The 12,456-nt window shown below is 36.8% G+C and overlaps 1 protein-coding gene across 27 annotated transcripts in view; it reads left to right on the top strand.

Annotated features, from left to right (window-relative positions):
* Positions 1 to 12,456, top strand: part of WDR7 (WD repeat domain 7) — a 355,090-nt gene that overhangs the window by 209,754 nt on the left and 132,880 nt on the right. For all 27 annotated transcript variants that reach the window (XM_070627699.1, XM_070627700.1, XM_070627703.1 and 24 more), the window contains one exon: positions 4,530 to 4,751. In XM_070627699.1, the coding sequence (XP_070483800.1) occupies positions 4,530 to 4,751 (222 nt within the window). The remainder of the gene's footprint in view (positions 1 to 4,529; positions 4,752 to 12,456) is intronic.

Here is a 12,456-nt window from a genome sequence, read left to right on the forward strand (position 1 = left end):
CAATTCTTGTACGTCGAATGACTGAGTAACTGATGGAATGAATGAACTTCTACACCCAATGGTACTTAGTGTTTTCTACCTGATCACTGCATGAGTCTTCTTTGGTTCTATTTTTTTTTTTTAAGATTTTATTTTTCCTTTTTCTCCCCAAAGTCCCTGGTACATAGTTGTATATTTTTAGTTGTGGGTCCTTCTAGTTGTAGCATGTGGGATGCTGCCTCAGCATGGCTTGATGAGCGGTGCCATGTCGGCGCCCAGGATCTGAACCAGCAAAACCCTGGGCCACCGCAGTGGAGTGCACAAACTTAACCACTCGGCCACGGGGCTGGCCCCTCGTTGGTTCTATTTGACACCAGTCTTGATTTACGTCACAGTCTCCTTCCATGCTGCTACTGTGGTGATCTAACGATGAATGAATCTGATGTCACCACCTTATACAAAATTGTTCAGTAGCTTTCCATTAACCAAAAGTTAAAAGTCTTCAACTTGTCATACAAGGCCTCTCATGATTTGGTACCCATTTACCGTCCGCTGTTGTCATTCCTTTGTCTTACCTTTAGTATAGAATTACAAAGCTGAAAAATGAAGAGATAAAATAAAACATCTAAAAATAGTCAGCAGTCCCAGCTGCTAACTTATTGGTTGGCATACTAAGCTCTGAAGGCCCTTTGTTGTATTGATTTAATTAATGTATAGAGCAAAGCACTGAAAGCGGCCAGAAAAGCTGGATGGATTAATATTAGAAAGAGCGAAAGCTGACCTCCAATCAAGGTGGCTCCAGGAGTTCACTTTTTAAATCCCTCTGTAGCAAATATATAGCAATGATGGATAAAATATACAAATAGAAAACCAAAGAAACATAACTAGGCTCAAGAAGGATATCTCTGTGGACAGGTAATGGAATAGAAATGCAATGATCTGGGCTGAAACCATTAGCTGCTTTCCAGAAGCAGGCTTTTGGCTCCTATGACCTAAAGAGAACTTAAAATATATCATGAATAAAGCTTAAGGCTTAGGAGCTAGGCTATGGCTTCCTCAGTTCCTGGAAGAACACTGAAAGGGTGTGAGTACATTGCTACTCAGTTAAAATTGACATTGTGCTATTAAAGAAGAGGAACATGGATATTAACTATGTGACTGGTGATGTTAACCATATTAGAAAATAATGAAAATAAGTGAATTGTGTTCAACCTAAGAACTTAGAAACAGAATAAAGCAAAGAGAAAGAGAGATCAGAGAGAAGATATAAAGAAAATGAAGAAAGAAGTAGTAAAAATAACAGCAGAAATTAGTGAAATAGAAAGCAATGAGATAAGATCAAAACCAAAGTATTTTTTTAAAATCTGATAAAATATGTATGTCTAATAAAACTGATAAAGGCATAAAAATAATATCAGAGAAGGCACAAATAATCTTTAAAAGGATTCATTGCAACTGATAGGATTGAGATTTTTATATTGTAGACAATATTGTAAGTAACTTCACACCAATATATTTAAAAACTTAGATTAGGGGCTAGCCCCGTGTCTGTGTGGTTAAGTGCATGCGCTCCGCTTCAGTAGCCCAGGGTTTCGCTGGTTTGGATCCTAGGCATGGACCTAGCACCGCTCATCAAGCTGTGCAGAGGCAGTGTGCCACATAGCAGAGCCAGAAGGACCTACAATTAGAATATACAACTATGTACTGGGGGGCTTTGGGGAGAAGAAGAAGAAGAAAAAGGAAGATTGGCACCTGAGCTAACATCTGTTGCCAATGTTAAAAAAAAAAAAACTTAGATTAAAATAGGTAATTCTTTTTAAACTATAGGCTGTCAGAAATGACTCAAGAAGAAATAGAAAGTCAAACTAAATAAGTGACTTTTAAAGAAAATTATCTTCTAATAAACAATATTCCTTTTTCCACCCTGCTCTTCCCTTGCCCGTTCATTCCCTGCCCCCTGACTTCAGGAGTGGAATGTCCTGAGACTCAGGCCCTGAAAGTTTTAGAGGAGAATTTTCATCCATCTTCTAGAGTCTTTTAACTGTTTCAAAGAATTGGTGAGAGAAAGTTACTTAACTCAATTTTTGAGGCTTGTGTTATATTGCTACTAAGACCCAACAAGAGTAGTATATGAAAAGAGAATCATAGTCCAATCTAACTCATGGACAAAATGTAAAAAACTCTATTGGCAAATTTAGTTTGGAGTCTGTCTATTGGTCTGTTTATCTGTCTGTCTACTTGCCTACCTACCTACCTACCGATTGCCATCCATCCATCTGTCCATCCATTCAGAGTTTACCCCAGGAGTACGGGCATCGTTCATGGTCAGAAAATATATAACATTTCAGGTAACGTTGATATGACTATATAATAGATTGAAAACATTTGATAAGGCCAGGATTGTGGTGACCTCTGGGGCGTGAGGGAAGGATAGTGAGGTCAAGACACAATCCATGGTAGACTTTAGTTATAGCCACATTGGTTAATTACGTTTTAAAAATCTAAAACACCTATGAAAAACATTAGGATTTTATAAAGTTGATTGTATACATGTATATCTTGATACTTTTTATGTATTCTTTGTGTAATTCTATGGATGCTCATAAATATCACATAATAAATATCAACAAAAAATAAAAGGTAGTCCACCTATAGAAAGGAGTAGAACTGAAAAGGAGGTAGGACTGAGCAAAGGACCAAGTCTTGGGAGAATTTTCGGAGAGTGAGTGAGGTGTAGTTACTTTAGTGAGAAAAAGTTTGGGAAAAGAAATTTTAAGAAACAGTTATTAATGTTAGGAATGCAATTCCTTATTACCTCCTATTTATTGATACTTTAATAAGGATTTAAAATTGTTTTCCATTATGTTTTGGGTATCATGCTGGTGTTTCTTCTGAATAGGAAAATATGCTGAGCTTTGCCTAGTCTACAAGTATTTCTTCAAATGGCTGGTTGCGCATCTGCATTCCCGTCTACCTGGACAAAATACTCATTTTTTTCCTCCTCTTATTGCCTGGCAAACTCCTACTTATCTTTGAGTCTTAAATTCAGCATTCCCTTCTTTGTGAACAGGCTGTCCCTTTTTCACGCAATAGTGAGTTTCTTGAGAACCTGGACTATTTATTTTCATGTTTGCAATTCCCTGGCCCAAAGTAGATGCTCAATAAATACTGTTAAATTAGTGAGCAAATTAATAAATGAGTTAATGAGCAATCTTTAAAAAAGAGATTTATTGAGATATGATTTATATTTTATAAAATTCATCCTTTTGAAGTGTAGAATTCACTCATTCTTAGTATATTTGGATATGTGCAGATATCACTATAATCTAATTTTAGAACTTTTTCATCATCTCAAAAACCTAGTACTCATCAACCATCATTAACCATTTCACCGCCATCCCAGCCCTAAACAACTGCTTATCTACTTTCTGTCTATATATATTTGCCTATTCTGGACACTTCATGGAAGTGGAATCATACAGTATATGGTCCTTTGTTGATTGGCTTCTTTCCCTTAACTAATGTTTTCAAGGTCATCCACGTTTAGCATGTATCAGTACTTCCTTCCTTTTTATTGCTGAATAATATTTTATTGGATGGATATACCAAATTTTGTTTACCCATTCATCATTTGATGAACATTTGAGTTTGTTTCTACTTTTTAGCTATCATGAATAATCCTGCTGTGAACATTCATGTACAAGTCTTGTGTGTGTACATTTGTTTTCATTTCTCTTGGAGGGATACCAAGGAGTGGAATTGCTGGGCCATAGGGCAACTCTGTGTTTAACTTTTTGAGGAACTGCCAAACTATTTTCAAAAATAGTTGTACCATTTTACATCCTACCAGCAATGCGTGAGGGTTTCAATTTCTATATATACTCAGCAACACATTATGGTCCATCCTTTTTATTGGAACCATTCTAGTAGCTATGAAGTGGTATTTCATTGTGATTTTGATTTGTATTTTCCTAATGACCAGTAATATTGATCACCTTTTAATGTGCGTATTGGCCACTCATATATCTTTGGAGAAATATCTATTCAAATTGTTTGCCCATTTTAAAAGTTGGGTTTTCTTATTATTGAGTTCTAAGAGTTCCTTATGTATTCTGTATATAATCCCTTATTAGGCATATGATTTGACAGTATTTTCACTCAGTCTATGTGTTGTCTTTTTACTTCCTTAATTCTGTCATTTGGAGTGTAAAAGTTTTTAATACTGGTGAAGTCCAATTAAAAACAATTTTTTTAATTACTTGTGCTTTTGGTATCGTATCCCAACATCATGAAGATATAGATCTCTGTTTTCTTCTGCAGGTTATTTAGTTTGAGCTCTTATATTTAGGACTGGGATCCGTTTTGAGATGGTTTTTTGTATGGTGAGAGGCAGAAGTAAATTCATTTTTTACATGTAGACAATCGGTTGTCCCAGTGCCATTTGTTGAAAAGACTATTATTTCCTGAATGAGTCTTTAACGTTTTTATGATCATATATCTTTTTTGTATCGGTATTCTTTTAATTTATATTCTTATGTTTTGGTTTTCAGGTTGCTTATCAAGTGTCCCACAAATGAAAAAAATTTCCACATCGTATGAGGAAAGACGGAAGCAAGCTACTGCTATTGTTTTACTGGGAGTTATAGGAGCTGAATTCGGTGCTGAAATTGAACCTCCTAAACTGTTGACCAGACCTCGAAGCTCTAGTCAAATTCCTGAGGGATTTGGTTTGACTAGTGGTGGATCCAACTACTCACTGGCCAGACATACTTGTAAGTTTTCAGATTCCTAATGCTGGTCTATGACTTCTCAATGCATATTATTTGTTAACAAAATCTCAGAACATTGGATGTGTCCCAAGTTTTATCTCAAATGGGATGCTTAAATGGAGTTAGAAAGAAGTGTGGCCTGTTTGGCACATTCCTATAGAGTTATAGTTACCTGAACTTCTTTTTAAGAGTTAAAATAGGGTCTTTTAAAGGCTTTTCTTAATGCATTTCTGAGCTTTGTATTTTAACATTTTGGTCAAGATTTTAGGCAAACTTTATGAAAGCTAATTTTAAGTTAAAACTTCCAACTTGTAAAACAATTTCTGAAAAACTGTGCAACTTGTCCTGACCATAGTTTGAAAACTCAGGGGTGGGAGTGGAATACCAGTTTTTTCTTAAAAAAAAAAAAAGGTGAGGGCCAGCCTGGTGGCGCAGCAGTTAAGTTCGCACGTTCTGCTTTGGTGGCCTGGGGTTCGCTGGTTCGGATCCTGGGTGTCGACCTATACTCTGCTTATCAAACCATGCTGTGGCAGGCATCCCACACATAAAGTAGAGGAAGATGGGCATGGATGTTAGCTCAGGGCCAATCTTCCTCAGCAAAAAGAGGAGGATTAACAGCAGATGTTAGCACAGGGCTAATCTTCCTCAGAACAAAATAAAATAAATAAAATTTTTAAAAAAAGATATAAATATCTATGTATTTTTTTTAAAGAGCATGAATGAGGAATTATGAATTACCTCTGTAATTTAAAAAATATTCCAATAACAGTTTTTGAATGACTGAAGAATTACATTCAGAGCTCCAAGGGCTTATGTCACACTGCTACCTTCGGTTCTGTGGTTGGTATGTTAATAATAGGTAAGGGTATTTTCTAATGATGTCTTTTGGTACTTCAGTATCAGAACTCGTTTAGGTAAGGTCAAAATGTTCCTGCCATGTTGTAAAAGCATTTCTAACAAATTGTGTCATCTTAAGGACCAAATATAATCCTACTGAATATATCACAAGATACTCTTTGTAGGACAAATTGCAATGTGTTCTTTCGGGATTTTGGCCTTTAAACAAGGGAAAAAGATCTATGTTACCTTGTTAGGTATGACAGCAGAGCTCTTCACTGGATCACTGGATCGTTGTCACATACTTTTGCTGTGAAACCAAGGAGCCGTGTTACTGGTTTTTCTTGGTAAGGCCCTGCTGTAGACTTAGCTGCACCCCCGCTGTGGGCCCTTAATCCAACAAATGTTCATTAGTGGTTGGTAATCTCTTGATCTGTATTTGACATTGAGAATCAGAGAGTGATAATAACAATAACACCACCAACAATATTAAGCAGCTAATTCTTCTGAGCACAATTTTAAGCTCTTTATGTGCAATGACTGACTTAATCCTCATAATAACCTTATGAGGTAGGTACCTCAGTTATCTCCATTTTAACATAAGGCTAGCGGGGCACAGAGATGTTTGGTTAACTGGCGAGATCATACCCCCTAGGAAATGGCAATTTTTGTCTCAGCACAGTCTCTTGCTTCCAGGGCTCATGCTATTGACCAGTATGCAAATTGCCACTGTTCAATGTTTCCCAGTTGAAAAGGGCTTACTGACTAACATGTGCTATCACTTATTAACTTAAAAAGCGCTTGATTTTCTGCCCCCTCATTTCATCTTCAAAATAGAAATTAAGACTTTTTCAAAGTGACTCAGCCAAAAAGTAGTGAAACCCGAACTTGAATTCAAGCTGCTTGTGACGTGAAAACCCGTGCCCTTTGCGTTTTCCTCCTGTGCACATCCGCTTTCCCTCTCCCACGGAGGCCTCCATGCTGTGGTGCCTCCGTCTCCCCTCTAGCCTCTGTCTTTTCTCCAGTTTTTCAAGTTCCCTGCTTTCTCTTCGTAAAACTGCTCAAATCTCACCCACCCTACAAAAGTCGCCTAATTAAGCCCCCCTCTCTGTGAGACTCCAGACAGTCTAGGACTTATGTATGTAGTTCCTTCTTTAGAATCTTGGCATTAGAATGGTAGGGGTGAATGAAACTTTGACATGATTTATTTATTCTGGTGGCTTTCAAGCTTTTTTACTCACCATCTCTCTAGGGAGTATCAAGATGTTAATCCCTTGCACATTTTTATGTCGACAGCTAAAACTTTTTAACAGTAAGTTTAAACATTGCAAAAGATATAATTTTGAGGATATTGTAAATATTGACATTTAAAAATAAAACTATTGTTCTTTTTAATATAGTCAATAGAATATTTACCATAACTATTTGGTATTCATCATCATCCACCTTTAAAAAGTACATGACAAACTTTCCTTTAAAAATCAGAAATCTTAGATCCTTGATTATTTTCCTGGAAGAGAGAAAATTTCTACCCTCACAGTTTTAAGGAAGATGTTCATTCGCATATTTAGCTTCCAGAAATTAATTCATTTAATTGTATTTCTAAAACTATTTTTGCTTTTAAAACTATTCCTTGAAAAGTCTTAAGGTGCTCCCATTTGAAGGGGGTTACGTGTTTTGAAGACTACTGATTTGTATGTTTTATATAATTTCTCAACAGTATTCTTTGGTATTTTATATTTTCTTGCAAAGCACTTGAACATAAGTGCTATTTCTCTGGAATTTCCTATACCTCAATATAAGTATCTGTATATAAATGTGAGAACATCGTAAATTAATGGGTTGCTGACTGATTCCACACAAGCCATTGGCTGGTTGCTGGGAGGTTAGTGTATACCCTATTATCAGAGTTATGTAGACTAGTACTGTCATCCCTTTTCTAAACTTTTGTAACCACAATTTATCTTTATGTAAAATTCTGATATTCATGCTTTTGCCTCTGTACATCTTTTAACAGTATAATTTCACCTGCAAATCATTACTGCTGTAACTAGAAAAAGAGGAAACAGTTTAAGAGAAAAGAGGGAATTAAAAAAGCTATGGCAGAGTAGAAAGAGAGATTTTTCAGAGAAGCCTTGAGAATTGATGAAAGAATTGAAGAGTCGTAGTACTGCTCTTTTAGTTTGTTAAAAGACAGGGAGCTGAACTGCGTGTCAAGGGGTTGACCCCAAAGCCTGTTTCTGACGGGAGGGAAACCCTGGGCCCACTGTGCTAGGGGGACGGCTTTTGAATGGTGCCGCCTCAGCTTTCCCAAGCAAGGCAAATAAAGTTTACCCAAACATTTTAAATATTAAGTGTTTCAGTAACAAGTTTATTCTTTAAGTATTCTGGATAAATGGCTAGCTGTGGGAAGGGAAGAAGGTAATGCTTCTTCACAAATAATATTTATGATTATTTCTTGGAAACAAAAGACAGAGTTTCAGAGAGGTTTCTAGCAAGCAAGAAATAGTCTATAAAAATGAATGATTAGCACCAGTTTAATTTGTGTAAAAATATCCTTGATATTTTTCCTCACTCATTATGGTTGTCTTATTTTAATAATTACAAAATATTTTAAAGGTAACTGTGGGTTTGCTTTTAACTTCCATCCCATTACCCTGTTTTCCTCAAAGGTCTTTGAGGATTTCCTGATGGTAGATTTGCCTACAACAGGGATTTTCAAGACCTTTCTTATTTGGATTGAGGTGGCTTGATTAAATTTATGTTTATCAGTTTAAATCTTGCTCTCTTGATTGGAAACAGATGTCTAAATGTTCATGTCTCATCTGGGCTCTTTTCGATCAGTTATATGTAATATTAACCTGTTACAATGTTAACCTGCTCAAAGTTGCTATACGTATGGCTATGTTATTTGTGTATGTGGCATTTAGAATGCATTGCTACCATTAAATATTTAGTCTTTATGGCATCCTGTTGAATGAGATAATAATTGTGTTCATTTTGAGGCAACACCATTAAGATACAATGTTTGATGAATTTTAATTGCTAATATAGTTAGAGGTATAGATAGTGAGTTCTAACCTTTGTAAAGCCATTCTGTGATAACTCATAACATCATCAAATCCCAAGTATCTACCTTGATGGGAGGGGAAGAGTGACACTGATGCCTAATTCAAAAGTCATACTTAGTTTTATAATGCATTTTATACTTATATTTGAATATATGTGGATCTTTTGTGGGAGCTATACTTTACGTAAAACGTTGAAATCGCTTACTGAAGACAAAGCTGAAGGACTCTGAAGATGAAGAGGCCTAGACAGGCCACTTTACCTTGTACCCTTGGTAAGCCAGGTTTCCCTCTGGGTTGCAGTTGCCTCTTGTATAGAATAAAGAGTGGGAACTATTCTGTCTTTAAAGCTGCATTTAGTCCAATTAGTCCCTGCTTCTGAGGTGAAGTAGAAGGCAGCCCAGGAAATTCATCTTCTCCATCACCTTTTCATTTTCCTCTCCATGTGGAGATGGATGCTCCTTTGTTTCACATCAGCTCAGCTTCAGTAGAGATCCTTCTTTAGTTTTATTTTGATCCACAAGTGAGGCATTGTTTGAGTATTTTAGCATATTATTTATAATGTCACCTTATAGGTCTTTTGGTTTATTCTTTCATTTGGTCTTTTCTGCTCATTTTATAATTGTGGAGTTATGCTGGCACATCTGTAGTAAATCCCATTGTGATCTCTCATTAACTTTTTGACTTTGGGCAAGTGTCATAAGTTATTTCCCTAGGCAGCAGACTCTGAGACAGATTTGTGTGTAGGCATATTATCAGGATCAATACCTTTAGGGGAGTGAGAGAAGCAGGATTGGGCAGGGGGAGAATTTGAATTGCGTGTCCGTTGCCTAGAAAGCTTCAGCTTATCTCAGGGAACTCTGGAGCTGTGATGGCCCTTCAGACTTACCTGAATTGGGGCTAAGGGCTTGGCCTTTATATTCTCATGTCTGTCAGTCACTGGGATCCAAGTCATTGGTGCCCTGAGAAGGGGGTGTGACCTGGGTGAGGCAGCTCTCTTTAACCTAGAGCAAATCCCACAGAGGGACTGAGCTGAGATTTATCAGTCACTGACACTCCCAAGAGCTTGGGGAGTGACTACTTCAGTCCTGGAGGGGAGGAGATGGGCACCCTCTCCAGGCTTCCACTCAGCATGTTACTAACTTACATGTGTCCTAGTTTCCCATTCTGTCAACAGACTGGAGAGTGGGACTACCACTTATTTAACACGCTTTTTATTCCAACTCCATACATAATCTCTTGTTACCCTGCAAGACAGATATTTTATCCAGCGCCTCGCATGATATGAGGCATATTAATATTAGCTGGTTATTGAGCATTTACTCTGTGCTAGGCATTTTGCCATGCACTTTACATGTATTATCTTGTTTAATCTTCTTTTTTTTTTTAAAGATTGGCACCTGAGCTAATGTCTGTTGCCAGTCTTTTCTTTTTCTTCTTCTTCTTCTCCCCAAAGCCCCCCGGTACATAGTTGTGTATTCTAGTTGTAGGTCCTTCTGGTTGTGCTGTGTGGGACGCTCCCTCAGAATGGCTTGATGAACGGTGCCATGTCTGTGCCCAGGATCCAAACTGGCGAAACCCTGGGCCACCAAAGCAGAGTGTGCGGACTTAACCACTTGGCCATGGGGCTGGCCCTTTATTTAATCGTCTAATCCTATCAAATAAGTACTGTTACTATTCCCATGTATCAGATGAGGAAACTGATGCTTTGCCCAGTACTCACTAAAGCTTTGTGAAATTGGATTAAACTTTCTTCTGCAGACAGTAAATTGATGGCAAAGGTTTAATGTTTTAAGATCATACTGCTGAAGTGTCAAGCCTGGACTTGAACAGCTATCTTCCAACTCTAAATCAGTATATTTTCACCATTTCACACAGTCTTTTTGTGTTATAAACAAGAAAGATTCAAAAGTGGTGCTGCAAAAAAGATGGGGGAAGTCAGCAAGTACCAGGTCACCTTTAAATATGGGCATCTATTGAATCATTCATTTAGGGATGTGCTAGTGCCATGGAGATATAAATGTGTACAAAATCCATATCTCTGTTTAGAAATACTATAGTGCTCATGTTCTTCAGCTAGTCAAGGTAGATGACCTCGCTGCTGTTACGTGGAAAATGCTATGTATATGTGCATTTGTGTTTCTATTCTGGGAAAAGGAACAGCAGATTCCATTCAATACTCAAAAGAAAGTCATTAAAATAAAAATGGTTAATAACTCCAAGAGTTCGTTGGAATAAATTCCTTCTCTATTATGGTTTTTTAAAAACAGTATAATTATATTTTATATGAACTCTTTACTAGTGCCACTGTAATATCACCAAATGGAAACCTCAGTTAGATGCTACCTAAGGGATATTTTAATTCTGTGAAACCTGTATTTTGAGTTTTATGTGGTTCTGGTGCTATGTTTGGTTTTATTTTGTTGTAGTCTACCATTGTGAAAATGATCCCCCACATACTTTGCATGCTTTATAACCATGCATATTTTATTCAGTGAATATATTAATATTGGTTGAAGATGATTTTATAATGAATTTATTTCCTGAATTTTAAGGTAAAAAAGTTAAACCTAATCTCAAATGTTTTATCAGCAAGATTAAGACAAAGTCACTAAATTGCAATTAATAACAAAACTCGTGGTAGTTGCACGTTATGGAAAAAAGCAACGATGAGAAAAGCATCATGTCATTTGCAAGAATAAGCAGTGACAAAAGAATGGGTATTGTCACTGTTCACAAACAAGTCATCAGATTGTGTTGCTGAGCTGCTGCTGTAGCCATAGAGATTGCCTTGCTGTTTGCTTTCCCTCGTGTTTCTGAGCCCGCCTTCCTGGCACTTGGGAAGTAATCCTGCCTTCCTGTCTGGCATCTTGCTCCACTCCCCACCTCATCCACTCTTCTCATTGCACTAACTCAGCATGCCATGCACTTTACCACTACTTCTCTTTGGTAATTTTAGCTTTGAAGATCATCCTGATTCCAGGGGCCACTTGACATGCGTTGCCATTACATCTTCTGTGTTTAGAACAGTAGTTCTTCACTCTGGCTATGCACTAAAATCATTTACATTTATATTACTCTCAGAGCTAATTGTTTAGGTGGTTCAGCCTTTTTAGTGGAATTTCGTTATTCTGGATTGCTTGGGTTTGAATCTTGACATCACCACTCCGTGTGGCCTTAAATGCTCTGTGGCTCAGTTTCTTTATCTAAAAACTGGGAATAATAATAGGACCTACGTCACAGAGTTATTGTGAGGATTAAGTAAATTAATGTATGTAAGGCATTTAGAAAAGTGCCTGACATATGTGTTATGTTAGTATTTATTGTAGTTACTAGAAATATTTATAGAAGAATAAAGAAAAGAAATAGCTCAAGCATCTGCTGTGTACTAGGACATTTATATGTGTATATACTACTTTTTAAAATCTTCCTAAGAACCTTGTGAGGTAGGTATTACTATCAACATTTTATATATGAGTGAACTGATACTCACAAAAACAAGTAACTTCCTTAAGCTTATCTGTCTTGTAAGGGATTTGAATCTAGAGGCATTTTTTTTTTCCTGAAACCCAAAATATTCTTTTCTGCACCGTATACTGATTCCTACTGTTTGTGGTAAAGCATATTAGTTCCTAGAGGATTTATGTAAAAATACGCTTTTCCTTGTGCACATTATTATACATATGTTTAAATAAAACACTAAGTATTTTGGGAACTATTTGTTTGTAATTGAATGAATTTCTATGTGTTTATTACCTTGTTTCTCATTTTAACCGCATCAATATACTAAGCTCAGGTCAAAT

Source organism: Equus przewalskii, chromosome 7 (assembly GCF_037783145.1).
Source record: "Equus przewalskii isolate Varuska chromosome 7, EquPr2, whole genome shotgun sequence".
Classification (NCBI taxonomy): Eukaryota; Metazoa; Chordata; class Mammalia; order Perissodactyla; family Equidae; genus Equus; species Equus przewalskii.